The 12,804-nt window shown below is 38.7% G+C and overlaps 1 protein-coding gene across 1 annotated transcript in view; it reads right to left on the bottom strand.

Moving 5' to 3' along the window:
• Positions 1-12,804, bottom strand: part of SCEL (sciellin) — a 140,093-nt gene that overhangs the window by 78,276 nt on the left and 49,013 nt on the right. Inside the window, exons 12-18 of the mRNA XM_068984367.1 lie at positions 12,331-12,375; positions 10,597-10,656; positions 10,237-10,296; positions 7,826-7,885; positions 7,117-7,176; positions 6,698-6,757; positions 4,965-5,024 (exon numbers count right to left, since the gene is read on the bottom strand). Coding sequence (XP_068840468.1) covers positions 4,965-5,024; positions 6,698-6,757; positions 7,117-7,176; positions 7,826-7,885; positions 10,237-10,296; positions 10,597-10,656; positions 12,331-12,375 — 405 coding nt within the window. The remainder of the gene's footprint in view (positions 1-4,964; positions 5,025-6,697; positions 6,758-7,116; positions 7,177-7,825; positions 7,886-10,236; positions 10,297-10,596; positions 10,657-12,330; positions 12,376-12,804) is intronic.

Below are 12,804 nucleotides of genomic sequence, written 5' to 3'. Positions count from 1 at the left end.
GGAAGCCTGGCGTGCTGCAGTGCACTGGGGTCTCGAAGAGTCAGACATGCATGACTCAGCAACCGAACAACAGTAACAAGAAGCAATTTGTTAAAGTCTATAATATACAATCTGTTATCTCTTGCTCATACATACTGTGTATTCAAACTACAAATTTTGACTGGTTGTGTTGGCAATAAACAATAAGATGAAAATCCATCAACTTTTGAAATGTAAGTTATAATGTAAAACTGTAATGTAGAACACCATGTAGTCACTGAGAATGACTCAATATTTTACAGTTACCCTTTAGGATATGTGCTTCTGATCTTAATGGAATTTTTCTTTTTCCTATTGCTTCTACATATGTTTTCCACATTCCCAGTGCCAGCCAATGTGCCTCTGATCTACAGAGGATACCATATGGGTAAAGAACATCCACAGAAGGCACATTTATATCCTGTATCCCCATGCCCCATGCCCCTGCTAAGATCAGGTCATAAAGTCTCCAAGGTGGTGTCAATGCAACATCAAAAGATACAGATATCTGGAAGCAGCTAGCTAGATGCTGACTCAAGTTCTTCCTTATTTCCAGATGTGTGAGAATGTGCACATCCATGCTAAAAGTGGCAATAAAAAGTTTGAACATTTTTCATGCAAATAATGAAATTGTTAACCCCGAAAAAAACAACTATTCTATCCCAGAATATCCTATGTTGATTTTTTTAACCCTTTGTTGCCTAAACAACATATGCGGAATTTGAATGCTGCTGCTGCTGCTAAGCCATTTCCTTCTCCAGTGCATGAAGGTAAAAAGTGAAAGGGAAGTCGCTCAGTCGTGTCCGACTCTTCGCGACCCCATGAACTGCAGCCCACCAGGCTCCTCCAACCATGGGATTATCCAGGCAAGAGTACTGGAGTGGGGTGCCATCACCTTCTCCGATTTGAATGCTAGTGGCTGAGAAAAAAATATTCCCAGCACTCATTGGAGTACTCAAGAAGAAATCCCACAGCATCTAGCATTGCAACTCCTCCCTTGTAATATCTGTGTTGGTTCTGTTGGAGACCTTGATCTCTTTATTTTGAATAAAGCACACAGAGGGTTGTCTAAATTTTAAGGTTCATAAACTCAGTAAAGAAGAATGTGCTAGTGGGAAGCAGTGGGTGGGTGGAAAGCAGTGCCTCGTAGTGTATATCTCTTCAATACTTATGCAGTCTTTCAATCCACAAACAGTTACGGAAAGCCTACCATGGCCCCAAGTGCTGGGATAGCTGTGACCAATACAGACAGGCTTAACCCTAAAGAAACGTCCATTCCAGGACTTCCCGGTGGTCCAGTGGTTAAGAATCCACTTGCCAATGCAGGGAACACTATTTCCATCCCTGGTCTGGGAAGATCCTACATGCTACAGGCAACTAAGGGCACCACAATTACTAGAGTTTGGCACTCTAGAGCCCACAAGCCACAAGAACTAAAGCCCACATGCCCTACAGCCCATGCTCCACAACAAGAGAAGCCACCACAAAGAGAAACCCATGCACTGCAACTGGAGGGCCGTCCCCACTCACTGCAGCTAGAGAAAGCTCACGTGCAGCAGCAAAGACCCAGCGCAGTCAAAAATCATAAATTAAAATAAATAAACTTTAAAAAGAAGCTTCCATTCTAACTTGGCGAGAGGCAGGCTATATGCAATCAAACCTATAAATGAATGCTACAATTCTAGATAATAATATATGGTATTAAAAACCAGTGCCTGGTGCCTGTGATGCTAGGTTTGGAGAAGGGCGTGGTGATGTAATTATATTCAATGGTTAGAAACAGTCTCTTTGAGAAGGTAACAATTTGGAAATAGAGTTACCCAAAGTGGGAATAGCAGTCACAGAAGTGTTAAGGCAGGAGTGAGGCTGGATAGAAAAGAGGTAAGTTTGGCTGGACTTTACTGAACATATGAAAGGCCATTGCTCAAGTTTAGAACTTAATTCTACCTGAATTAAGAGAACTTTAAAAGATTTTTGATAAGAGAGGGAGACAATCTTATTTTATATTTAAGACAGCCACAGAGTTTAATGATGCTTGGTGAAAGGAAAAAAAGAAAGACTACTGCCCCTAAAGCTCCCAGGAAGCACACACATACAAATACACAAATAGACAAAAAGACTGCAACACTCTTACACACATACACACAAGTACACACACATACACAATCGTGCACATAGGTACTCATATACATACAAAAGCACATGGATATACTCACACATATATTCAGGCACACACAAGCACTTGTGCAGATGTATACAATCACACATATGTCTGCACATACATGCATACACTCATCCATTCACACATGTAGACACACACGTATGCACACACAAGTATACACATGTGAATGCATACATGTGTGTGTGCATGTGAACACATAGGCATACACACACACACACCCCACAACCTATGAAAAACAATAGGTAATGATTTGAAATACTCTCTTTAATAAAAATTAGAAAGGTAAAACATAAATTTTTCTTGTAGAGTCAAAGTAAATTAAGTATTTGAAAGTATCTAAATTATTGTTGTCGTTTAGTCACTAAGTCATGTCCAACTCTTTGTTACCCCATGGACTGTAGTCTACCAGAGTCCTTTGTCCCTGGAATTCTCCAGGCAAGAAAACTGGAGTGGATTGCCATTTCCTTCTCTGGTGGATATTTCCGACCCAGAGATCAAACCTACATCTCCTGCACTGGCAGGCAAATTTTTTACCACTGAGCCACCAGGGAAGCCTGATCTAAATCATTAAGAAAACATAATTCATGTGACTCTTTATTATTGCTCTTAATTATTTATATCTCCGATGTGCCAAGTGTGATAGTATTATGATCTCTAAATTGAAGCATGGGGCAAGTGACACAGTCAGAATTTGAACTCTGATCCTTTAGACTCCCTGCTCCCTTTCACTGCCTCAAGCTCCCTCCCAGAAACACCTAGGTAACCAGGGAAATCAGTGCTTTCTTCTCAGTTTATTGGCTGCAAAAAACTGCATGTCTGTAACACAACGGGTCACTGGGTCTGCAACCACACCAGCATTGCTGAGAACAGGACGGCCTGACGATGCACACCAGCTTTCAGCCAGCCGGGCCCTGGCTCTGATGGGGCCTGCAGGCATTAGTGCCACATTTTAGAATCAACTCATAATATCATGTACTGAGTGAACAGAATGGAAAGAGGTTCAAAAGAAACCACATGGAATTACTTGGTATGCTTCTCAGCAACATGACAACAAGCTCAGTTTCAGATATGTTCCATCTGTCTTTTAAAAAATAAAAAAAAAGCAAGAGGACATAAGCTTTCCAGATTTCCTTGGCAATTCATGGGTAGGGCAAGTCTTTTACAAAGTACGCTTTGTTAACCTCTTCATCTTTAAACATACATTACAAAACATACATATATACACACTGCACACAAATATAGTATACATGCACACACAATCTGTACATTAACACATTCACACACACTACTTACACACCCACAGAATACACTTATTTATATATGCTATGCATACATACATGTACACTTATATACACACACTACTTATATACACACATATACATTTATATATATATATATATACACATTGTGATGGGCTTTCCTGGTGGTTCAGATGGTAAATAATCTGCCTTCAATGCAGGAGACCTGGGTTTGATCCCTAGGTTGGGAAGATTCCCCAGGAGAAGGGAATGGTATCCACTCCAGTATTCTTGCCTGGAGAATTCCAAGGACAGAGTAATCTGGTGGGCCACAGTCCATGGGATTGCAGAGAGTCACATGGCTGAGCAACTAACACTTTCACTTTCATATCCACACGGTGATGGTTAATTTCACATGTCAGCTTGACCGGGCCACAGAGTGCCCAGATATTTGGTCAAGCATTATTCCAGGTGTGCTGTGAGGGAGTTTGGGGATGAGCTTAACATCCGAATCTGTAGACTGAGTAAAGCAGATGACCATCCCCAGCATGGGTGGGCCATGGCTATTCAGTTGAAAAACTGAATAGAACAAAAAGGCTGAGGTAAGAGGAGACTTTGCCTGCCTGAGTGCTTGACCTAAAACATTGCTCTTCTCTTGCCCTTGAACTGAAGTTTAAACATGGGCTCTCCTGGTCTGAGGCCTTCAAACTGGAACTGGAACTACACAACCAGTTGGGTCTCCAGCATGCCAACAATAGATCTTGGGAACTCTCAGCACCCATAGGGGTATGTGCTAATTCCTTATAACAAATCTCTCTTTCTACCTGTATATCCGACTGTATTTCTACTGTTTTGTTTCTTTGGAGAATCCTGATTAATACATACTCATACACATAGCAACACACTTATATATACATACATACATTTATATATAACACACTTTTTATATCATTAATAAATAGAATTCACTGAAAGTATATATTTTAAAACTTTTGATTTATTTTATATTGGAATATAGCCAGTTAACAGTGTTGTGATAGTTTCAGGTAGACAGCAAAAGGAGTCAACAAACATATACATATATCCCTTCTTGCTCAACCTTCTCTCCCATCCAGGCTGCCACATAACATGGAGCAGAGTTCCCAGTGGTATACAGTAGGCCCTTGATGATTATTTATTCTAAATATAGAGTGTGTATACATGACATTACTATTTACACTGTACATACACATACGTGCTCACACACACACACACACACATACATACAAAGAAATAAATAGTAGATAAAGGTAGTCCAGTTCCCATTAAATTTCTCAAAATCTACCTTATAGCAGATGTCACCTGAGAATAAATTGCAAGAGGTCACTTCTGTGTATCAGTCATATAGAATTGCTTAATATGATGTATTTGGGAAAAAATAGTTCAGTGTGGTTTGAATTCCAATTTGCTCTCCTGAATACAAGTACTCAGAATTCCAGTGAGTTTATAAATGTCAAAGGAGAAATGAAAAGCTTTAAATTACTTACCTCTTAATATTTTTATTTGTTTCAGGATTAACTTTAATAAGCCCATTGAGGTCTTGCTTCCTTTGAGTAAGGAAATGAGTTTTAATGAATGTCATTAAAATAAAACACTAATAAACAATGATTAGAAAAATTAAGAAGTGATAAAATATACACATTCTCTAACAATGTAATTTTTAAAGCTCTAAATGCAAAATAAAACTCTTCTCTCACATCCTAAGCTAAAAACCATTTAAGTTTCTTAATTTATCAATAAGAAACTTAGCATGTTTCTGTTTTATTCTCAAAATGTGTATGTATACATTAAATGACTTGCTATTTAACAAAATCAACCTTGCCCTCAGATACATCTTGTTTGAATATCCCAGATGGGTGGCACTGAAGTAATGTAAGCTATTAATAGATAAAGTTCTATACTGGATCCAGATATAATGTAAATTTCCATCTAATAAATCAGATATAATTGCCTGTTCTATTTTTAGATGACAGTAATAATATAAATAATAGTTTTACAGTATTAAAAATAATAAGAAAAATAGATGTCTTCATATAAATGCAACCACTCCCCCAAATCAAGCCTTTTAGAATATAATTACATTGTGTGTGTGTGTTGGTTGCTCAGTCACGTCCAACTCTTTGTAGCCCCATGGACTGTAGCCCAACAGACTCTTCTGTCCGTGGGATTCTCCAGGCAAGAATACTGGAGTGGGTAGCCATTCCCTTTTCCAGGGGATCTTCCAAACCTAGGGATTGAAACCAAGTCTCCTGCATTGCAGGCAGATTCTTTACCTTCTGAGCCAACAGGGAAGCCCATAATTAGATTATGGTAAGTTATAAGAGCAAGAAAAGGCCTTAACATGGTAGGAAAATGAATGACTCAATTCCTGGGGAGATGCATGTTTCCTCCATTAAAAGGCACTGAGAAATATCAGAAAGGGCATAGCCCGAATTCAAAGGGGGCAGTAGGAGATTGCAGAAGTACTGTGACTGGGCCCTGCTGCCTTGTGGACCCAGCTCTGAGCAAGGCCAGGATGAGAGGCTCTTACTCACAGTGTGTGCACCTGCCCAGCGCCTCCCTTAGACTGCCTTCTGAGACACCATCCTTAGAGAAGTTGATGTCATGAGTTTTAGTCAAGCCTTACTCTGGTTACCTTTGCCATTTTAAAAACTCACTTTTAAAATGTCAAGATTGTATTTTCTTTAGACACAAAGGAATTCAATTCAATAACTCACCTCTAAAGCCAAACCAAAATCTGGGAGAAAAGGCAATTTCCTATCAAACATTGGGACAATTCTTCAAAAATAAGCAATTTTATGGGGAGCAAGGAGGAAAGGTCATGTGACCCATCATTCTTACCCAATTCCGTGCTAGTAAAACATGTTTCTGAAATTAAAGTGCTAAATCATTTTATCTTTGTGCTTCCCTGTGGCTCAGATGGTAAAGAATCTTCCTGCAATGCAGGAGACCCAGGTTCACTCTCTGAGTTGGGAAGATCCCCTGGAGAAGGAAATGGCAACCCACTCCAGTATTCTTCCCTGGAGAATCCCATGGACAGAGGAGCCTGGCAGGCTACAGTCCATGGGGTCACAAAGAGTCAGACAGTGAAAGGTCATGTAGCGCCTCATTATTATCCAATGCCATGTTAGTAAAACATGTTTCTGAAATTAAAATGCCAACTCATTTTATCTTATTGTCACTTACAGAAATAAGATTTAAAGACACTAGTATGTCTTACCCAGTGGTGTTTGCACTTTCTTTGGGATTCACTTTGATAATGCTATCAAGACCTTTACTTCTTAAAAAAAAGAAAATTAGATCAGTTTCAAAGTATTCCCATAGTATTTTTTAATATACACACTCCACATTATTGATGATTAATTCAAGCTTTTGGAGAAAATTATTATACTAGTATTAAATTCTTTTTGTTACAAAACTTATCTATCAATAAAAAGTTAACTTAATCTCTAGGATTCTATAGGGCTACGTAAATTTAAATTAAGATAGAACGTACTAGAGACTCTCCAAGGTAAAGCTTCAGACACAGAGGAGAGGAGCCAGACTCAAAGCTATGTCCCCCTTCAATGGGCTGAGAAAATCACACAGCTAACCCAGGAGAAAATAACCAAGATTTGGAAACACAAAAGCTGATCTCACCCTCTGCTTGTCTGATCTGTCGTGGCATTTGCTTTAATAACCTCTTTGAGATCTTGGCTTCTTTGGGAAAAACATGAAAACCTGTATCAGTTAGGTTGCATTCAGTTTTCCCTGAAAACCGTATAAACAAGACCGTCCCTGAAAGGGTGTCAGATGTTTCCAGGGCCAACTGACTGGAGAAATTGCAATGTAATTTTCCCTTAGCTTATCTTTATTAATTTCCACAGTTTAAAAAGCTTCACCAGGACTTCCCCGGTGGTCCGTTGGTTAATATTCTGCACTCCTAATGCAGGAGACCCAGGTTCAATCCCTGGTCTGGGAACTAGATCTCTCATGCTGCAGCTAAGACCCAAGACAATGAAATAAATTAAAAAAAAAAAAAAAAAAACACAAAAAAAAACACTTTACCAACACACTTCTCACTTTGCTTTTTTGTCCTTTATATTTCTCAATTTAAATAGAAAATTTGTCTCATTTTTAAGTTATTTAAGAAAATATAGAATAACAGGTTTTCCTGCACATTACTCCAACTTAATCATGTGGTCTTATGGAAACAGGATTCATCATATTCCTTACTTCCTCTCTCTGACAGACTCCAAAGTGCAACAGCTCATCTGTGACAGAGGAAACCATAACACTCCATTTCTAATGAGGTGTAAAAAGCTAACATGGAAAAAGGGAGCCCCATCACATTAGAAGCTTTACTTACCTTTTCTCGATTTTCTCCGCCCTTTGATTAACTTTAATAAGACTTCCAAGGCCTTGGTTTCTTTACAACATTGGAGGGGGTGGAGAGAGTGGAGCAGTGGAGAGAGAAAGAGAGAAATTCAACAGCAGATTTCTCACAATAGGAGTAAGATATTATCAGTACCTAAAACATCAGAAGTCTTTAGAAATATTTAATTCAAGTGGCTCTTCTCATGCCAAATGCTGATATGCTAACTATCTTATAGTGAGGACCTAACCATGACTCAGTCATGATTAACTCAATTTAAAAGTTCTTTCCACATTTCAACTTTTGCTTTCTTTATCCTTCGAGGGTGGGTTGGTGGGAAGCTAACTTTAATACGTGTGTTGAGATATCGTCTGCCTTAAAATCATTCATATCAAGGGTGGAAATCAGAGGATCAACATTTTGAATCTAAACACTTTGAAGATTTAGAAAAGTCATCTTTAATAAAAAGAAACCCTGGAAAAGCAGAAATAACTCTATGACGACTTCAGTACTTTATATAAGTTGGTCACAACCAAAAAAACTTTCACAGGCTCATAGCTTAAAACAGGGAAAATGAAAGCTAATCTCTCTAAATCCCCCGATTGTTCAATGTTATTTTCATCTGTCTCTGTCTTTCACTGTGATAGAACTGTTGACATCTGAGGTTTTCTTTCTGTATAAAGAAGAAGGAGGGAAGAAGGAAAAGGAACTATGCCTGCCCCCTACTACACCATTGAGAGCTGTCTTTTCTGCATCCAAGCCCAGTCACTATCAAGTTATCCCAGATCATAAATCATTCCCTTTTTTCCTCTTCCCTAGCCCATACAATGATTGACTTGTGATACTCATCTTCTGTTTCCTGATTTCCACCACTTTAATGGAACTTTCCAAATTTCATTTCTTAAAAAATCTGAAATCTCATCTTCTCCTCTAAAACTCATATAACCGCTTATAGAGAATTGACTGCTTTCTTACTTCATCTGTTCTCTATTTGAAAAAAAAAAATGAAATAGAGTATGCACACATTCCTCATCTGTGACAGAGGAAACCATAACACTCCATTTCTAATGAGGTGTAAAAAGCTAACATGAAAAAAGAGAGCCCCATCACATTAGAAGCCCCATGCACATTAGAGTGCACATCCATACTATACTCTGCTAAGTCACTTCAGTCGTGTCTGACTGTGCGACCCCATAGACAGCAGCCCACCAGGTTCCCTCATCTCTGGGATTCTCCAGACAAGAACACTGGAGTGGGTTGTCATTTCTTTCTCTAATGCATGAAAGAGAAAAATGAAAGTGAAGCCGTTCAGTCGTGTCTGACTCTTAGCGATCCTGTGGACTGCAGCCTACCAGGCTCCTCCCATGGGAATTTCCAGGCAAGAGTACTGGAGTGAGTTGCCGTTGCCTTCTCCTCATACTATACTAATAAGTTGTTAATAAGTATTTGATGTCTGAATGAAAGTGGTGATTATCAACACTTTTTACTATATAGACTTTGTTAAGTATTCTACATTAGAGAGGGTTAAGAAGGCATACTGCCAAGCTTGACCAGGAAAGCTAGAATATCTGCCTGTGCACAGAGTGGCACAGATGAATGGTTTTTAAAGATAACCAGGACAATAGAAATCGTCATGTTAGAAAGGCAAATCTAATGACTAACCGAACACAAGGTAAAAATAGCCAATCTGGAGAAAAAGCAGTGGAGACCTCATATACCTTTAGCCTTATACAATTCTTGATTGTTCTGGGAATTTTCTTTAATGAAACTGTCAGAAGTTTGATATTTTTCAACATGAAAAATAATATGAGTAGTAATTCATTTTCTAGTATATCAGTGTCAGTCTAGAACTGTAAGTCAACTTCTTTAAATGTTCAGTTACTGACCATTAATTAACACTTTTTATGATACAAAGTCAATAAAAGCATGGCTTTTGACCTTGAGATGTTTACAAGTGCATCTGAGTGATAGACAAATGAACATTCCAACTGAAAAATGTTTTAGTCCCTGGTAAAGACTTCAGGGGTGAGGGGCTATACTATTGGCATCAAAATGTCTTATAGTGAATATGTTTGGTCCGTAAACCAGCCTATTGTCCACTGCTTCTAGTGATCTGTTTGACTTCTTTCACTTTTAGATGTAAAAGTCTATTTATATCATATTTAGATCATACCCTTCATTTTATGGACTGAGGAAACAGAGGCCACTTGTCCAGGGTCACCCTGGTTGATCCTAGTGACAGAGGTAGCACCAAGACACTCTCCCCTCCATCTCCTGACCCCGATCAAGGGTCTGTTCCACCAGCCTGTCTGACTCTTGTCTTGAGCAGAAGGTCTCCCCCAGGAAATGGCACACAGTTCACGAATCAATCAAAAAAGGCTGTAAGAGTCTCAATCAGATCTTACCCTTTGCCATCTTTATCTGTCCGGGTATTCACAAATATGAGATTTTCAAGGCTTTTGGATCTAAAAAATAGAAAGAAATTAAAATAAGAGACTTCATATTGAAAAAAATTATGTGTTATCTTGAAAGGTCAGATACAGTATAAAATTTTCATGAATTGCTCATTTACTCTTACTGAATAGAGCAGCAGAAATCCTTCTGGGCAATTATGTCTGAACTAAATGTACAATACTGAGTGCACCGCCCCATCTGTTAGCACATTTTTATGCCAGGGAAGATAACTCCCTTCCAGCTAATGTCTGAAAGAATAAAACAAGCAATCTGGGAGATAATATTTTCAGGTTAGAGACAGATGCACTTACCTTTTCTCCGTTAATTCTGACTTAAGATTTGCTCTGAAGAGACCATCGAGACCTTGATTTCTTTAAAAGAATTGAGTAAAAAACCTTGTCACTATTAATGATGGATACTTAACTCATCTAAGCAAAGATCAGTTTATATCTGAGACAGGAAATAGAAGTTGTTTGGGAAAAGATGAGCCGCGATTCCTGAAATCACTTTATTCCAAGCAGATTTTTTTTTCCTAGACTCAAATATTAAATTGCAGTGGACCTTGGAGAGAAGAAAAGAAGATACATATTGGGGAGCCTCAAGATGTAATAAGTCCATTGTTTACATTGTTTGCATTCAAGAAGTGTTATTCTTTTTTAATATGAGCCAATATTTACAAAGCTGGCCATGACACGTGGATGCCTGGAGTTTCAGGATCTCCTGAAAGTGTCCTGCAACTCTGGGCTCAAATTCTCACATTGCAACTGTAGCTGAGAAACAGCCAGGCAGCCGGGACCAGCACTCCCTCCATGTTTCACAGCCAGCTCCCTTCATGCATCTCTACTCACCTGGCCTCATCAGACTGTGGAGTCTGATTCCTGATCTAATACTTCCTCTGTAAATTAAAATTTAAAAAAAAACTGAAAAGCAGCAAATCGTAGTGAGTCGTTGGTTCAGTTCAGTTCAGTCGCTCAGTCGTGTCCGACTCTTTGCAACCCCGTGAACCGCAGCACGCCAGGCCTCCCTGTCCATCACCAACTCCCGGAGTCCACCCAAACCCATGTCCATCGAGTCAGTGATGCCATCCAACCATCTCATCTTCTGTTGTCCCCTTCTCCTCCTGCCCCCAATCTTTCCCAGCATCAGGGTCTTTTCCAATGAGTCAGCTCTTCGCATCATGTGTCCAAAGTATTGGAGTTTCAGCTTCAACATCAGTCCTTCCAATGAACACCCAGGACTGATCTCCTTTAGGATGGACTGGTTGGATCTCCTTGCAGTCCAAGGGACTCTCAAGAGTCTTCTCCAACACCACAGTTCAAAAGCATCAATTCTTCAGCGCTCAACTTTCTTTATAGTCCAACTCTCACATCCATACATGACCATTGGAAAAACCATAGCCTGACTAGACAGACCTTTGTTGGCAAAGTAATGTCTCTGCTTTTTAATATGCCGTCTAGGTTGGTCATAACTTTCTTTCCAAGTGAGTCGTTGGTAGTCATTTATTAATAGATCATTTTTGTCAACACAGAGCATGAAAAATCACATCTCTTTATCATCAGATCTGTGAACTCGTTTGACACTTGCTTTGTTTCTCCTTCACTCTGGTACCTACTTATTTCGTGCATTAGTGGGCCAAGTAACAGAGAGAGAACTAAAATTGCACTTCAAGCTTCAATTAATAAGATCTTTAAATTATGCAGTTACAAATGATTCAAAATAAGCAGGTAATATTAACTAAGAAAAGTGGGTTTTGTAATGATTAAACTAAAACCATTCAGTGACCAAATGAAACTATTTACATACTAATATAATAGAATTTCAGGAAGATAAATGTGTTTATTTTTATAACTGCTTTACGAAACAATGGTGTATGAAAATCAATGACACTTTAATATTAGTACCTTTAAATTGAAATAACCATTTGTAACAATGATGAAATGAAGATTTCCGCAAGCTTTTTGTTCAAGATTTGTAGGACACTTTTGACTAGCCCAGTATATGGGTCCTCGTGCTCAAAACTACTGAAAAGTAAATTCAGTACTTACCTATTCAAACTTTTGTTCATTTTGATGAGATTATCCAATTCTTCACTTTGGGAAAAGAAAGAATATCTCCCATCAGTAAAAGTCAGGGACAGATTCAGCTTAAAACAACTATTTCTGAGTTTTCTGAAGTTCAACAAACATCCCACCTTCATCATCCATGAAAAACACGTCTACCTGCCAAAGCTCTCCTCAGACAGACCTGTCTGCAACAAATCTTTCCCAGTCCTTCAAGTGAATAGAGATCCCTACATTTTTGGAAGCCTTGCAGTGTTTGGGGTTTTTATATCTCCTTTAAGGTACTTACCTTGCTGTACTTTGTAATGTATTAGATTGGCCAAAAAGTTTGCTTAATTTTAAGTAAAAATAAGACGTGTTTTTCAGATTCACCAAGAATTTTATTGAATAACATATTTACTAACCAAACTTTTTGCCCAACCCAATAATTGTCACACAATTGTCTCCTTGCTTCTACAT

Source organism: Capricornis sumatraensis, chromosome 12 (genome assembly GCF_032405125.1).
Source record: "Capricornis sumatraensis isolate serow.1 chromosome 12, serow.2, whole genome shotgun sequence".
In the NCBI taxonomy this organism is placed as follows: domain Eukaryota; kingdom Metazoa; phylum Chordata; class Mammalia; order Artiodactyla; family Bovidae; genus Capricornis; species Capricornis sumatraensis.
The sequence above is the reverse complement of the archived record's forward strand: the minus strand, read 5'-3'. Positions and strand labels throughout refer to the sequence as shown.